We start from the raw sequence: 17,545 nt of genomic DNA, 5'->3' as shown, positions 1-17,545 counted from the left end.
AACATTTAGTGAAGGGGTTAAATGGTGGTGCATCCATAAGATGAAATAGAGCCCACTCAATGAAAATGATATAATAAAAGAGTAAGTATATGTGGAGATGTTTGTGATCTATCAGGTACATGTGTGCAATACACATATTGTATCTATGACATATATAATACTGTATGTTTAATGTGTATGTAATGTACACTATTATATATATCTGTGCACATATACATGCACATTTGGAAAGTTAGGGGGAATAGATTCTGCTCTAATTTGGTAGAGATTACATACACTGTGTACATAGGAATTATGTATGCAACCTATAGGACTTCTAATTCTCTCTGCCACTTTCCATCAAGCTACTCCCCTGAAAATTTGACGGCCTATGACACTGTATCACAGTCTGGTGAACTGGCCAGCCCCTCCCCAATTAGCTGAGGGGTACTCATCCTTACAACTGTTTACCTTCCCGTGTATAATGGACTAGAATCTATTGGCGAGAGAACAGGTAAACTAGAGACCCATGCCTGGAGTCCTCCCAAGGAAGGAGAGATCAGCTGTAAGAGGTTACCTGGGGTTGAGGGGAGAGGGGAGCAGAGGGCAGTTAGACCTCAACTGGGATACTTATATGAATTTACTGTAGTATCTGTCTCTGGACCTCATGACTTAAGTATTAACTGCTTGGTTTGTCTTGGAATGGATTAGCATACAAGCAAAAAAAAAAAAAGATTCTCACTTAAAACTTTCTTAACGTTTTAAAAATCATACATAGTAATGATTTTCAAATCGATATTGGAGCACCACAATTAAAGAGAGTCTTCCCCTGGGGGGATTGTCCCCTAACAGAGGGACATGCTCTGTGAGGACCTGGCTCACGCCACTGAGCAGCTGAACATGCTCACCGAGGCCTCGAAAAAGCACTCGGGGCTTCTGCAGTCGGCCCAGGAGGAGCTGACCAGGAAGGACGCCCTCATCCAGGAGCTTCAGCATGAGGTGAGATGCAGGGTGATCGTCGCTCAGGATGGGCTTTGGGGGTTGGGGGAGCAGGACTGTGTGGCGGTTGAGCTCATGAGGTCCCTGCCTCGGCTAATTCTCTACATTCAGAAAGGTGGGCTAGCAGGGTGAGTAGGTAGTGGGGCAGCAGCGCTGTCGACTCTTAACAACCTGGTTGCTTCTGTATGTTCAGACTTGGTGGCTGTCCTCCTGCCCACCCTCTGCCCTTGACACGTGCCAGCAAGTTCTAACCACTGTGGCAAAGGTTATGCCTGACTTTGTTTTTTTTTAATTTTAATTTTTATCTTTGGCTGCATTGGGACTTTGTTGCTGCTCATGGGCTTCTCTAGTTGCGGCGAGTGGGGGCTACTCTTCGTTGCGGAGCACAGGCTCTAAGAGCTTGGGCTTCAGTAGTTGAAGCATGTGGGCACAGTAGTTGCGGCACGTGGGCTCTAGGGCATGCGGGCTCAATAGTTGTGGCTTGCAGGCCCTAGAGTGCAGCCTCAGTAGTTGTGGTGCACAGGCTTAGTTGCTCCGTGGCACGTGGGATCTTCCTGGACCAGGACTTGAACCCGTGTACCCTGCATTGGCAGGCGGATTCTTAACCACTGCGCCACGAGGGAAGTCCCATAGCTGACTTTTGTCCTCTTTTTTGGCTAGTGTAGTTTTATAATATATTTTGTAACTTTCCTCAGATGACCCTTTGATTACCTGTGAAGCTTAAAAAAGAAGTTTCTTTTAAAGTGTAAATAAATTTGTGAGAGAAATGTCAAGTTATCAATCAAGCCCTGAAAAAATAATGGAAGAAGTCCATTTCTGCATGCCTTGGGAGGATTGTCTGTTCTAATTGGACCATGTACCTGTATTATTTTCTAACTTGTAATCTTATATCTGTTCAATTTTCCCAGCTAAACCAAAAGAAAGAGGAAGTAGAACAGAAGAAGAATGAATATAACTTCAAAATGAGGCAACTAGAGCATGTGATGGATTCTGCTGCCAAGTATCCCCAGGTACTTTTCATAAGAAAGAGTGCATTTCAGGAGGAATAAGCAATTTTGTGAGCGATGCAAGTTGGAAATTGCTAAGACTAGCTTTGTCTTTACAGAAAAAGATTTTCACTAACAGCTTTTCTGCTTTTTTTGATAAAAAGGTACCAGTGTTTTATTTGTTTTACTTGGACAAGAATTAGAATAGCGAGCTATATACGTGGCCTGTGTATTTTCTACGTGCTTGGCAAGTATATTTACAATGAAATCTTTATAACCACTTAATCAGGTATTTGGATGAAATTTGATTTTATTTTAGAGCCCTAAAACACCACCACACTTTCAAACACATTTGGCGAAACTCCTGGAAACGCAAGAACAAGAGATAGAAGATGGGAGAGCCTCCAAGATTTCTTTGCAACACCTTATAACAAAGCTAAATGAAGACAGAGAAGTCAAAAATGCTGAAATCCTCAGAATAAAGGTAACTGGGAAATTTTTTTCAATGAATTTAATGTTTCAAAATAAGCAGTATCTTTCGTGGTGACTGAGGATCCAAAATTCAAAAGGGACAGAACTCCAGGGTAGATGGAGAAAAGTCTTCCTCTCACCCCTGACTCCAAGCTGCCTAGTTTGCTGTCCCTGGAGGCTTCAGGTGTAGCTAGTTTCTTATTTATCTTCTGAGAACTTTTCACAACACCTATAACCAGGCACGTAAGCGTTGTCTCCCTGCCCCATTTGGTTTTCATGCCATGGTGTCCTGCCACACAGGCGGCACTAACTACTCATGTCAGTGCTGTCCAACTTTCAGCTTTTTGCCAGTTTAATAGCTGAAGCACGTTATCTCATTGTGTTTTTAAATTTGTATTTTTCTTATTAGGAGTCAGATTGAGCATCTTTTGGTTTTTTGTGTCTATGAACTATATCCTTCACCCATTCTTCTGTTGTTGGACTTGTTCTTAATGAGGTACAAGCATTCTTTATATGTTAGAGAGATTTGCTTTTGTCTGTTTCTCTTGTTTGCCATTTCTTTAAACTTCCTTCTAGTGTTTTTCGCCCCGTACTGGGGGGGTATGGTTTTTGTGTGTGGGAGAGTATATTTAGGGTGGTGTTAGGGGTGGGAAGTGCGTGGAGAAGTGCCTGGGTAGGTGTAGCGTGGGCGCAGAAGGGTGTGTAGGGAGGATGCGATGCCCCATAGAAGATAGTCTGTGACCTCACGGCTCTGCAGTGAGTTTTTGTTTAGGAACAAAATTAGCCTACTGTGTAGGAAGACAGCGTCACTCTTAAACTTTGTTTCTCATAGAGGGGATCATTCCTGGCTTTTTCATTCAGGGCGGCTCTCAGTATGCTGCTGTCTCAGGAACGTGGCATGATCTTGGTACTTAGAAGAAATTGGATCAGGTTAAAAGAAATCAAACAATAGATAAGCAGAAGTAAATCAAAAAGTTCACTCCTTGCAGACGAGTATTTATTTCCTCTGGGTGGTTATGCTCATGATTTTCAAGTCAGAATCCAGTTAAGTATTTTGAGACTGTGGCACATCAATTTTTAAAAATTAGAATCTAATAAATAGAATCAAATAGAACATTTACCAAAGTAGTAGATGCTTTTGTTCATCTTTTCTCATAAAGGAATTTTAATGAATTAAGGTTTGTTTGGGGGTTTTTTTGGCCGTGCCGCCTGGCATATGGGATCCTAGTTCCCCAACCAGGGATCGAACCCATGCCCCCTGCAGTGGAAGTGCAGAGTCTTAACCGCTGGACTGCCAGGGAAGTCCAAATTATGTGATATTGATAAGAGACTATGTTTAAGACAATGGGGGTATGAAAATTAATCACATTCGGAGCCCCTGAGAGCTTCTCATAGTCTACTTTTTCTCCAGTGATACCCAGAGCAGTGTTCAGTGTGTGGAGGGAGCTTAAAAGAGGAATACCTGTCTTATCACGGCCTGGGGAGCAAAATGATGCCTACTATAAGGTGTTTTCTGAAAAGACCTGATTTGATGTTATTAGGAGCAGTTGTGTGAAATGGAAAACCTACGCCTGGAAGCTGAGCAGTTAAGAGAGAAGAACTGGCTCCTGCAAGGTCAGCTGGATGATATTAAAAGACAAAAGGACAACAGGTGAGAAAAAGCCACGAGCAGTCTGTGAGCTAAATCTTGGCCTGCCTGGGGATAGTTGAGTGAATGAGGTCAGCATAGGTTTCACAGCGTGTGTGATGTTTCTTGCTGATCCAGGAGCCGCTCCAGGGGTTGCTTCTCAGTCAGGTCTGATGAGGGGGTTGTTTTACCAGAGAGGGAAAATAAGGTCATCACCATCTTGCCCACTCTGTTAACTTTTGTTTTGCTATAGAGCTATTGAAATGAATTTCAAACACGTGAAATACTTGAACCAAACTGTCTACTTGTATTTGAAAGGGGTGAGGCGGGAGCAAATATGTCAACAAGACAAGGCTCAAGGTTCTGCCAGCAGAAAAAGGGAGAATTTTCTTGGTTTTGCTTCTTGGCTTCTGGGGAAGGGCACGTTCCTAGGAGAAGCTGTACAGGAGGGCGTTCTGTTAGGTCTCTGTGTGTGTGTGGGGGGGGGGTGGGTGTGGATATGGATGTTTGTGTGTGTTTGTGTGTGTGTGTGTGTGTGGTGTGTGTTTTGGCCTCAACTCAGTCTTCTAGTTGTATCTGATAACGGCACAGCCTCTTGTCAAGGGCAACCGCACCCAGGTTATATCGTGTCTCTGACACTTGAAAGTTGTGTGACTTTGGACACATCTTTAAACCTCTTAGTGCCTCAGTTTCCTTAGCAATAAAGTGAGGGAGATGACACCTCTTATACAAGGTGTTTTAAAGACCAAAGATAGCGTGTGTGAAGTGCTCGTTACAGTGCTTAGGAGAGGGGAGCCACTCAACAAATGGTGGCTGTTAAGTAGACACAGTAGATTTGTGATCCCACCCCTGAGTGAGGGCTGGAGATGAGGGTGGTCTATGAGACTATGCAGGAAGTTGAGGTTTGTCAAAGGGGGTCTGTATTGGGGATGGAAGCCCTTTGTGAATTCAGCATCCCAGGTTAGGGGTGTCTGCTTCTGCTGCTGTTGTCAGAAGATCTTAACAGGCGCTTCCCACTCCCGACGCTCCCCATCCCTGTCCAGAAGCAGCCCTGACGTGCACTGTCCAAACCTAAGTGAGACAATGGATATTTGAGGTTGGTGATGGTGGCAGTGCTAACAACCTATTCCTAAATGTTTCTTTGCTGGGTGGTGGGGTGCAGGGGGATCTTAGTTCCCTGACCAAGGACTGAACTCGAGCGCTCGGCAGTGAAAGCTCCGAGTCCTAACAACTGGACTGCCAGGGAATTCCCCTAAATGGTTCTTTTCAAGTTTTAGTGAGCATAGGAGGTGCTCATTTTATTAAGCATCCTCTTGTAGGGATTTCACTTCCCCTTCTGGGTGATTTTGATGCAGGTAGTCCACAGTCTGCTCACCTAGTTTCCATATGCTCCACCTCCATGTCCAGGCATATTAAAGAAAAGCATTGTACCTTTTATCAAGAGTTAGTTTGAGCGTGGAACTTAGAACGTTACCAGATCATGTATAAAACCACAATTTAAAATACTTTATTTCATAGCCTTATGTCCCATTTGTGAGGAGCCATACAGAACCTTCTTCATGAAAGATTAGAATAGAAGAAAATTATAGCCCAGGGGTCAGCCTGTTTGGTAACTGAAGTTTCATTGGAGCAGTCCGGTTCTTTCATATAAATATCACAGTGGCTGCCTTTGCATTACAGCAGCCCAGTTGCATAGCTGTGCCGGAGACTTTATGGCTCCCAAAACCTATGTCTGGTTCTTGACAGAAAAAGTTACCCACCCCCCCCAGATTAGACAACAGAAAACACATCTGCCCTAATGTTTTGGGGTGTTTTCCTCACTACCATTTTAATCTAGGCTGTCAGATTCATTAAGTGGAAGAAACTAATGTAGCTTCTGTTTTCCTTCAAGGAATGATCCTTTACTCACCAGTGAGAGAGAGATTTCTAGAGAAGCCAGAGGCCTTCAGGCCGGTTCTCCTAGGGGGTTGTCTCCTGATCCAGGCGCTGCCCACAGAAACTCAATTTATTATCCAACCTGGTCAGGCTCACAGAGATGGCCTCACATTAATCAAATTCACATGATACTGATGTATAGTCCAGAATGTAATTTTCTTTGTACAGAGGAGTGTTTCTTTTCCATGACGGGATTTATGTCTGGTGCTCAGAGAATCCCCTTCTTGGTGTCAGCATGTATGGGAAGCCCGAGTGGCATCAGAAAATCTCCAGCTGACTATGATATCCAATGCAAGGAATTCCCTGGTGACCGGGGGCACGGGTTTGATCCCTGGTTGGGGAACTAAGATTCCGCACGCCGCCTATCGTGGCCAAAAATAATAAATAAAAAGGGCTACAGCAGTCCCAGACCTGAAATCCAAAGCAAAGAGGGGGCATCAGAGGCTCCACGGGACAGGCCAGTGTGAGGGGCCCTCACTGCCCCCATGTGTGTCCTGTGTTTCCCCACCATCCCGACCCAACCAATCACATTCATGCCAGGCACCTGGACTGTCCTTTCAGCCCCATTTTGTTCACATATGATCTTCAGATGGTACCGCTCTAAGTTAATACTTTATTCTCAACCAAACCCTGTAATTAGATTTCCCAGCTTTGCTCATCTCACTTTTGTATGGAAGGAATCCCGAATGCTGGGGATGTACCTTATTTCATCCTCATGTGTTGATCACGCTTATTGACTCTGCTAACTTGACCTAATCACCATAGAATTAGCTCTTCTTTGCACATCTTGGCATTGCTGCATGTAATAGATACAAAATCGATACTTGAATATATTTGACGCTTTTCCCATCCTCCCTTCCTAATCTAACGCAGTGAACAGAATCATTCAGACACGCAGCAGCTGAAGAATGAACAAGAAGAAATCAAAGAAAGACTTGCTAAAGTATGAATTTTTTTTACATAGTAGTTTTTTTCTTGTGTGAAAAATGCTTTTATAGTTAGCATTTATGGTTATATATTTTAGAAACCATTTTATTATTGAAATTTTGTCTTTTTTGTATTCCTGTTAAGTTTGATATTTACCATCAGTATTCAGCTATAGTTGAGAATTAAGAGTGAATTAGTCTTCATGCCTAGACGGTAAGCCTACTGCTCACACAGAATTCTCCATTTAGAAGCAAGTATCGAGTGCCTATTTGAGGCCTTAAAGGGCACAATACATGAACGGTTGTAAATAGGTACCCCCTTTATGTGTGTGTAGCTGGGATTGTGGAAAAGGATGTCCCTTTTTTTTTTTTTAATTGAGGTATAGTTGATTTACAATATTGTGTTAGTTTCTGATGTACAGCAAAATGATTGTTATACCTATATGTGTATTCTTTTTCATATTCTTTTCCATTATGTTTTATTATAGGATATTGAATATAGTTCCCTGTACTATACAGTAGGACCTTGTTGTTTATCTACTTTATGTATAGTAGTTTGTATCTGCTAATCCCAAACTCCAAATTTATCCCTCTCCCCCTTTCCCCTTTGGTAACTGTAAGTTTGTTTTCTATGTCTGTGAGTCTGTTTCTGTTTCGTAAATAAGCTCATTTGTATCTATTTTTAGATTCTACCTATAAGTGATACCATATGATGTTTCTCTGACTTACTTAACATGATAATCTCTAGGTCCATCCATGTTGCTGCAAATGGCATTATTTCATTCTTTTTTATAGCTGAGTAATACTCCATTGTCCATATGTACCACATCTTCTTTATCCATTCATCTGTTCATAGACATTTAGGTTGCTTCCATGTCTTGGCTGTTGTAAATAGTGCCATTGTGAACATTGAGATGCATGTATTGTAAAGGAATTTGCTTTAATTGGTTTTATTACCATTAGGGAGAGCAGACTGATTACTTTCAGTCTTTTGTTTAGCAATGTTAAGAACTTAAGTCATTTTTTCTTCCTCTTTCTTTAATCTTCTTATAGAATAAATTGGTTGAAGAAATGCTAAAAATGAAAGCAGAGTAAGTACACTCTTTTGTAATTCAAGTTCTTGTTGATCGTTTCTTTATTAACACCAACCAGTATTCCTCTAAAGGAAGAAATGCTTATAATATCCACAAGGTAAGTAAATTCTTTCCTTTCTGCAGTAGTATGTGAACATAATAGATATTTACAAAATTCTTTTCTTAAATAGCACTTGCTAAAGGGGTTCCTCACATGAAGCCATTCCAAAAACAAACTTAAAGAAATAAGTGCCAGGAAAACCTTAGCTTCCCTGGGGGAATTGATGGGTTTTCTCCTCATGGACAATGAGAACTATATAACCGACCAGGTTTCTTTCTCACTTCTGGTTTCCTCTAATTTAAAACCTTGAGGCCCTCTCAGACCCATAGATCAATACTATGAATTCTTCTGGTCTTGACCTTGTGTCTCTTTATATGTTTTCTATGGACATGATTTTATTTTATTCATATAGTTCTTATATTTTAATTTATGTAATCTTATAAACTGCCTCATTCTTCGATAAACAAGATACACTGTATTTTCTATCAAGTTCAAAATAAGTAAACTGGTTGGTATTAACAAAGTGATAAAACGTTAGAAAGATATTTTCCTCTCTGAATAGAATAGATCTGATCAGGAACAGCGATTCTCAAACATTTTCACTTGTTTTACCTCCTAGAAGAATTTTGAAACACCATATGCCCTCTTGTACATTTTTGGAGTTGACTATGTCTAAAATTTTCATTGTAAGTTTAAATTATTGCAAAGGATAGAAGTTTTGACATACTGAAAATAGTGACATTTAGAAATAAAGCTTTTGTGGTGTTCTTTTAAAAGTTATCCAACTGATTTGGTACTTTCTACCCATTTAAAAAATACTTGAAGAAATTCGTAAGTCTAAAATTTTACACTGTTCCTTTTTCCTTTGAAATTAAGTTTCCATTCTATACCCATGCAGAATTATATCCTAATTTAATATATTGTTTGGAAAATTTTTTGTTGACTGCCCTATCATAACTCAGCAATGAAAATATGTATGCAAATTACAAGTAATTTGTAAAAATTTATTATATTCATATGGCTCTAAGTGTTATATTTTTTCTGGATTGAGTTTTCATTACAGTTATTAAAGTATCCTGAATTTATGGTAAATTTTTATGAATAATTATTATACAAGTAAAATTTTATTGGAAATGCATCTCTCAATGCATTTTATCTTAATGCTTTTTCTCTAATTAGCTCATTCTGTTGCACTTAATTCTGGAATCATACAGTATTCACTATCAATTCTGTTCCTACTTTTTTGTTTTTATAGATATAAAGGCTGAGAAATCTTATTCACATACTAAGTAAATAACAATGGAAGGAGTTTTGTTAGAATGTTGTCCTTCAATTATTTGAACTCTATCCAGGTTAATATGCCAGAAGTTACATAGTGATATGTCATCAAAAATTATTTTTAGGGACTTCCCTGGTGGTCCAGTGGTTAAGACTCTGTGCTTCCACTGCAGGGGACATGGGTTCGATCCCTGGTCAGGGAACTAAGATCCCACATGCTGCATGGTGTGGCCAAAAAAAAAAAAAAAATCCTTTTAATGACCAGCTGACAAAGACCACCCAACTTGTGAAAGATTTGTTACTCAGTTATTGAGTCATTTGCATCATAGAATCATATACTTAATAGAGTATAGGTGTGGAACAGAACTTTGTTCAACACTTTCATCTGCACTTGAGCAGTTTGGGCACTGGCTCCTTGCCAGTTAGCTGTAGGGCTGGGACAGAAATCTGGATCACTTACAGGATCTATGAGAATCCACCTGTATAGTTTGTAGAAGTATAGATAATACCCATTTGAGACCTTCTAGCAAAAAGAATAAAAGCTATCTAAGCTGATACATAATTTACTTCATGATCTAGTAACCAGTGCTACAGTGTCCCTGGGACTACAGGAGCCCACACAGTGGCAAGTGAAGCAACCTCCAGAAAATGGCACACATGGTTTTATCAGTCCCAGCCTACAGCAACAATTTTAAACATTGCGTTATCCACATGTGTATGTGACAATGCTTTTAAAAAGCTACAAAGAACTGAATACCAAGCCAACAGTGGTGTAGGCAGATGTTTAATTTCACATAACAAGAGGTCTGGAGGTGCATTGACTCAGTGATGCCATCACTGATCCAGACCCTTCCCATTCTTCTGCATTTGGTACTCTTGCTTGTGACCTATTGACTACAAGATGGCTGCTGCAGCTCCAAACAACATAAGCAGGATCACAGCTTGCAGTGTTGTGGGTTCAAAAGGACTTTCTGTTTTCAGGGAAAAAAACTCCCAGAAACCCTCAAGATTCATTGTGTCTCCTTATCCAGAATTAGCATGCCTGCAGGGCAACCTGAGAAAACCAGTATCTGGCAGTGGGGTAGAGATAACCATGGTTTTAGCTCAGACCAGTTATTATTTACTAATCTTTGGGAACTGGGTGTGCTTCTCCTCTCCCTTTCTTGTCCTCTGAATAAACTGAGTTTTTATAAAAAGCAAGGGATTGGCTGTTGGGTAGGCAGCTGCAGCGTCTGCCATGCCACAAAGCCTTTTCATGAAACGAAAGCAAAGCACATAAGACAAATGCAGAACAGCTCCAGATGAATTGGGAGAACATCAGTGCCCTCACTCCCACACTGTCCTCCTGAGGTTCCACAGAATGTAGTCTGAAAACACCGCCCTAGAAATTGTTTGGCCTTAAGTGGTATTTTTAATTCTGTGTATTACATCACTTAAATCATCAGCTTTCTATTCCATATGCATTGTAAAATAAATAAAAAGCATTTGTTTCTTTGGGAAGCTTATAGGATTCAGTTAGTTTTGTGAAATTCTATATAATTGTTTGGTAACCCTTTTTTTTTCCCCCTTTTGAACACTATTCTTTTTTTTAACATTTTATATTGGAGTATAGCTGATTAACAATGTTGTCTTAGTTTCAGGTGTACAGCAAAGTGGTTAAGTTATACATATACATGTATCTATTCTTTTTCAAATTCTTTTCCCCTTTAGGTTGTTACATAGTATTGAGCAGAGTTCCCTGTGCTATACAGTAGGTCCTTGTTGGTTATCCAACACTGTTTTAAATATAGCAGTGTATACATGTCAATCCCAAACTCCCTAACTATCCCTCCCCACCTCCCTTTCCCCCTGGTAACCATAAATTCATAATCTAAGTCTATGAGTCTGTTTCTGTTTTGTAAATAAGTTCATTTGTATCATTTTTTTTTAGATTCTGCATATAAGTGATACCATGTGATATTTGTCTTTCTCTGTCTGACTTAACTTTACTCAGTGTGACAATTTCTAGGTCCATCCATGGGTAACCCTTCTTTTTAATGTTTATTTTCAATTGATAGTTGCATAAAGTGTATAAATTCTAAATAGCACATCCTTGAAGAAATGACTAGTGTCCCACCATCTGAGAACCAGTTTTTGAAACCAGAAATGATTACTCTAAGATATGGGGCACTGAATAAACCATGCAGACTGTAATAATGCTTAAGTAACAGCTTGCTCTGAGGGCTAGATCTAAAAGTTTCCATTCTAAATTTTTGTTGTGTAAAAAACGGTTTGTGGAGCTTTCCAAAATGAAAGTTTTGGGTAAAACAACCATAAAAAAAAGTGTATCTGCACCTCTTGCTGTCCTCCTGTGCTGTCAGAAAGGGGAGGGCTGAATATTAGTGATACTTTCAAATAAAAATTCTGGGCTTGGGTGGCAAGTGTCTGATTTGAGTACTGTTTTATAATTACGTGCCTTTGGGAGGCCATAACGCGATAGTTACTGTTACAGCCTAGAACAGCTCCAGAGTGCCCTTCAGAACAAAGAGACCGACTACGTTACAATGACTGAGGAAGTTGAACGAGTTAGAATATTGGAGTCTAAAGCGTTCCAAGAAAAGGAACAACTAAGATCAAAGCTGGAAGAATTGTATGAAGAAAAGGAGAGAACGTGCCAGGTGCATTTGTGTGTTGGTTTTTATTAACAGAGCCGATCAGCATAAGTCTCCTGGCTGCGATTGGGCATCCCGTGGTTTACAGTTGCTCCAGTTCTCGCAAAGATGTGTGGTCACGAAAGCTGGGAACCTGGGCTCTGTCTCTCCCTCCCTGTGCTCTTGGAAGGCACGAAATAATGTTATTTTAAAATAAAAATTAAAAGCAGCTCATTTTCCCTTCCCTGGATTGATTTACCTGCAGGAGATGGAAATGTTAAGGAAGCAGGTGGAGTGTCTCGCCGAGGAAAATGGGAAGTTGGTAGGTCACCAAAACCTACATCAGAAGATCCAGTACGTTGTGCGGCTGAAGAAGGAAAACATCAGGCTTGCTGAGGTAAACTCCTGAAAATTGTGCCGAATAAACTCATTCTGGTTTTTAAATGATGATTTAGTTAAAATTTAATTTAACTATTGAATCACTTAACTGCTTTCTTCAGGGAACCTCCTGAATTTAAAAAAAAAAAAATTCAGCCATTGCTATTGTAAGCATAATTCAGTCAGTTATCATACACATGAGATTCTTGTTTACTGTTAAAGTAGTTTACAAACAGAAAATTATAGTCGTAGTTTGAAATTTAAAGTTAATGAATGCCAAGAATAACTCTTCCTGCAAGAATTAGAGCCTTAATTTTTTTTCTTTTCCTTTTCTTAAAAATTACTGACCAGGAGTCAGAAAAGTTGCGTGCTGAAAATTTATTTTTAAAAGAAAAGAAATGAATGAATCATAAGGATCCTGATCAACTACCTACCTTGTTTGGAGACTTTTTTCCCTCTTATAGAAGTAAGACCTCTCCTTGCGCACTTAGTAGAACTGAATTAAGAGCCACGACCATTACCTGTGTATGTGGGGGTTGGGGGGGCTGACGCTCAAGTTTCTTATGAACTCTCTGCACCTGTGCACACCTGTGGCAGCCCGCAGCCTGCAGTTAGAGGTTACTGTTTCAAAGCTGTAAATATTGAGAAAACCTTTTGTCTTTTTAAAATAAAAGCCCGTAGCTGCAGTTTTACAGTGGATGTCGGCCAGATTATTTTTTTCCTTCAGTACTGCCATAATCTCCTTTGAGTCTTGCATCAGAAGCTCCAGCAATATGCAGGTTCCAAAACTTACAGTGAGGTTAGTGACGGTGCAGTGTGCATGAATAGCAAACTTGTTAATATAGATTATTTTTGTATTCCTACTTGAAGTGTTCTCATGGGCCATTTTTATGACTGTTAATATGGCCATTTTTCAAAATGTAATAAAATCTTTTAAAAATAAATTGTTTAATAAGGTGATTTATATTGTTCATTCACCATATGCTTATTGAGCAACTGTTATATGCCAGGCACTGGTCATCAGTGAACAAGGCAAACAGAAACCCTGTCCTCAAGGAACTTCTGTGTATCAGCACTTCATTCTTTCTTATGGAGAGTAATATTCCGTTGTATGGACATGCCACATTTTATTTACTTACCATTCGTTGGGCATTGTGTTACCAAACCAAACTTGGGTCCATTCACCCTCGTGCAGCCAATCTACTGACACTGTGTTTGTGGGGGTTTTTTGTTTTGTTTTGGCTGTGCCGTGTGTCATCTGGGATCTTAGTTCCCCGACCCAGGCCACCACAGTGAAAGAGCCAAGTCCTAACTACTGGAAGGCCAGGGAAGTCCCTCACCAAAGCATTTTTTTAAATTAATTAATTTATTTACGTATTTATTTATTTTTGGCTGTGTTGGGTCTTCGTTGCTGCGTGCAGGCTTTCTCTAGTTGTGGCGAGTGGGGGCTACTCTTCATCGTGGTGCATGGGCTTCTCATCGCGGTGGCTTCTCTTGTTGCGGAGCACAGGCTCTAGGTGCACGGGCTTCAGTAGTTGTGGCTCATGGGCTCAGTAGTTGTGGCTTGTGGGCTCTAGAGCGCAGGCTCAGTAGTTGTGGCACACGGGCTTAGTTGCTCCGCAGCATGTGGGATCTTCCCAAACCAGGGCTCGAACCCAGGTCCCCTGCATTTTCAGGCAGATTCTTAACCACTGCACCACCAGAGAAGTCCAGCAAAGCATTTTTAAAGGCAAGATGGTACTTCCCTGGTGGTCCAGTGGTAAAGAATCTGCCTTACAATGCAGGGGACCTGGGTTCGATCCCTGGTCAGGGAACTAAGATCCCACATGCCGCGGGGCAGCTAAGCCTGTGCACCACAACTACTGAGGTCACGCACCTCAACTAGAGCCTGCGTGCTGAAAACTACAGAGCCCATGTGCTCTGGAGCCTGCATGCCACAAGTAGAGAGAGAAAAACCGGCACGCCACAACTAGAGAGAAGCCCACACGCTGCAAAAAAAGATCCCGCATGATACAACTAGGACCCGGTGCAGCCAAAAATAAATAATAAATCTTTAAAAAAAAAAAAGCAAGATGTGGGAGAGGCATCTCAGGGTTTGTGATAAGTTCGTGCCCAGTTCTCTGACTGGTTGATGGTGAGGTAACAAGGCAGTGTCACAGGGGTTAACACTATCAGTCCTTAGGTGCCAGTAGGTCTGGGAGCTATGCACTCAGGGTCATCAAGTAATTAACTTCTTCCATTCGGTGGGGGTTTTAGCATCTATAAAACAACTCAGGGAATGTGCCATCAGATACTATTATCTAGGTGCTTAGAGAGGAGCTAAAGCAGAGGAAGTGGAGGAAGGGTCTGTCCCGGGAAAGCCCTGTAGGGTCCTGCTCAGTTACAATTTGAACTGTTGGCAATTTTGGGCTACTATGGATAACAGTGCTCTAAATACTCCTGTGTAAGTCTTACTACGAAAACGTTTCACATCTCTTGAGTAGATACCTAGGGGTGAAATTGATATCAGGTGGCCTCGGCCTGTAGCGTCTTGAAGCAGGATTTCAGTTCCCCAGCCAGAGATTGAAGTCAGGCTGCAGCAGTGAGAGTGCTGAATTCTAGCCATTAGACCACCAGGGACCAGTGACCAGTCACAAGGCCCTGGCCTGTCAGCAGTGTAGAAATGAATTTCTACATAGAGTCAGAAAGTAGTGAAACAAGTAAAGCATTTATTAGGAGGAAAAAGAGTACATGTGGATAGACACATGGGTGGGCTCAGAGAGAGTCGTGCCCTCATGGTAGTTTGAATCACTTTTATGGGGCATTTCTTCTGGTTTTCCTTGGCCAGTCATCTTGCTTTGCCTGGTTCTGAGTCCATATTTGGTATATCTCAGTGTCTTCACCATCTTGGAGAGGCAGCAGTGGGCAGTGGCTTGAAGCAAGATCTTAGTTCTCTGCCCAGGAATTGGACCTGGGTAGCCTGGATGAAAACCAGGAATCCTAGCCATTAGTCTACCAGGGGCTAGAGGCTGGAAGCTAAATTCCCCTGGCCCTTGCCTCCATTGAAAAATGCATTTCTCAAGGAGGCAAAAACTGCAAAAACAGGTACAAAGTTTATTATTAGAGACACAGCACAACAAGTGGGAGAGCACACAGAGAAACAGTTTGTTTAGTTAAGACAAGCAAGGCACAGATGCACACCCGGAGAGAAAGGGTGTGGGCATCCCCCCTAATGAGGAGGAGCACAGTAAAGAGGCGGTTAAGTCATTTATATAGGGCAGTTCTTCTGGGTCTTTGTTTACCTTTGGACAATTATCTGGTTTCTTTTTCCACACCTGACCTCCCCTAGGACCCTCCCTGACATGTGTGCACAACTTTTTTCCAAGATGGATTCCAGCCCAGAGGCCTTGGCATCACCTATTATGGGGTGGCGCCCCCTCCTTTTTAACCCCCAAGGAGCCTTTCTGCGCATGTGCAGTGTCTCCCTTGCCCCAAGGATGGGGAACATGTGACCTCTCGATCCTTTACTCAGACAGGGTTTAGCCTCTTTCTTTCTCCACTGTGACTGTTATCTTAAAGTGTCCTCAGGAGACAAAGTCCCGTTATTTACCCTGTTGCTGTTGTTATTTCTATCTCTTAGTGCAAACAGGAGGCTGGTTGTAAATACCTAGCCTAGAACCCACCTGTCTCCTTCCTCAGGAAATGTAAACAGGAGGCCAGTTGTAAATGCCCAGCCTGGAGCCCAACTATCTCCTGCCTCACTCCCATGTGTGCACATGCATCTCTTAGCCAAGGTGGATTCTAGTGAAGAGGCCTATGGGTAGCTTGACATCACATACTATAGGGTGGTGCCCCCACCCTTTTTGACCTTCAAGGAGCCTTTCTCTGCACGTGCGCACGTGTTTGTGTGTGTGTAGTTGGGATGTTCTCCTTGACTTGGAGAATGTGGTCTCTTATCTGGACAAGGCTTAGCTTCTCCTCCCTCCTACTGTTTTGGAGTACCTGTCCACAGGGGACAAACTCCGGCTGCTCACCCTGGGGCCCATCTATCTCCTGCCTCAAAATTGCTGGGTCCTTTCAGCCTCTCCCAAGTTCTCCCCGTTACTTTTCGGCAGCAGCACCATGTTCCTTATCGGGAAGGGACCTTGTGTTGTGAGACAACTCACGCAAGTGGTTTGCATCGTGCCTGGCCAAGAAGGGCAGTTTCGGTCAACGGTTCCCTCACACAACCATTCTTTCTCCTGAGAAATGGACTCGGCTTCAGAGAATGCACATCAGAGATGAACCTAAAACCAAGGTCCCCAGCTATCTGCATAGAATGAGGCCTGGGCTTCGTGAATATATATTTTTTTTCCTTTTTCTCTTTTTGTGAGTGTGTATGTGTATACTTCCTTGTGTGATTTTGTCTGTGTAGCTTTGCTTTTACCATTTTTCCTAGGGTTCTATCTGTCTGGTTTCTTTTTTTTTAGTATAGTTTTTAGCGCTTGTTATCACTGGTGGATTTGTTTTTTGGTTTGGTTGCTCTCTTCTTTCTTCCTTTCCTTTTTAAAAAATTTTTAATTTTTTAATTTTTAATTTTAATATTTTTATTTTATCTTATTTTATTTTTCTTTCTTTCTTTCTTTTTTGCTCCCTTTTCTTCTGAGCTGTGTAGCTGACAGGGTCTTGGTGCTCTGGCCGGGTGTCAGGCCTATGCTTCTGAGATGGGAGAGCCGAATTCAGGACATTAGTCTACCAGAGACCTCCTGGCTCCACACGATATCAAGTGGCAAAAGCTGTCCCAGAGATCTCCATCTCAACACTAAGACCCAGCTCCACTCAATGACCAGCAAGCTACAGTGCTGGACACCCTGTGCCAAGCAACTAGCAAGACAGGAACACAACCCCACCCATTAGCAGAGAGGCTGCCTAAGATCATAAGGTCACAGACACCCCGAAACACACCACCGGAGGCAGTCCTGCCCACCAGAAAGACAAGATCCAGCCTCACCCACCAGAACACAAGCACCAGTACCTTCCACCAGAAGCCTACACAAGCCACTGAACCAACCTTAGCCACTGGGGGCAGACATGAAAAACAACGGGAACTATGAACCTGCAGCCTGTGAAAAGGAGACCCCAAACACAGTAAGTTAAGCAAAATGAGAAGACAGAGAAACACAGCAGATGAAGGAGCAAGGTAAAAACTCACCAGACCAAACAAATGAAGAGGAAATAGGCAGT

The 17,545-nt window shown here is 41.7% G+C and overlaps 1 protein-coding gene across 2 annotated transcripts in view; it reads left to right on the top strand.

Moving 5' to 3' along the window:
• The window catches only part of KIF15 (kinesin family member 15), a 75,481-nt gene extending 61,402 nt beyond the window's left edge, over positions 1-14,079 (top strand). The window contains exons 27-35 of one of the 2 annotated variants that reach the window (XM_022553825.2): positions 832-978; positions 1,887-1,988; positions 2,284-2,448; positions 3,977-4,086; positions 6,871-6,940; positions 7,977-8,014; positions 11,827-11,992; positions 12,231-12,362; positions 12,695-14,079. In XM_022553825.2, coding sequence (XP_022409533.2) covers positions 832-978; positions 1,887-1,988; positions 2,284-2,448; positions 3,977-4,086; positions 6,871-6,940; positions 7,977-8,014; positions 11,827-11,992; positions 12,231-12,362; positions 12,695-12,745 — 981 coding nt within the window. In that variant the 3' untranslated portion in view covers positions 12,746-14,079. The remainder of the gene's footprint in view (positions 1-831; positions 979-1,886; positions 1,989-2,283; positions 2,449-3,976; positions 4,087-6,870; positions 6,941-7,976; positions 8,015-11,826; positions 11,993-12,230; positions 12,363-12,694) is intronic. The other variant, XM_089919078.1, reaches the window with a different exon arrangement.
• The last annotated feature ends 3,466 nt before the right edge of the window (positions 14,080-17,545 follow it).

This window comes from Delphinapterus leucas, chromosome 10 (genome assembly GCF_059928025.1).
Source record: "Delphinapterus leucas isolate spDelLeu-1000000601 "Yukka" chromosome 10, BTC_Dleu_Yukka2, whole genome shotgun sequence".
Taxonomy (NCBI): domain Eukaryota; kingdom Metazoa; phylum Chordata; class Mammalia; order Artiodactyla; family Monodontidae; genus Delphinapterus; species Delphinapterus leucas.
The sequence above is the reverse complement of the archived record's forward strand: the minus strand, read 5'-3'. Positions and strand labels throughout refer to the sequence as shown.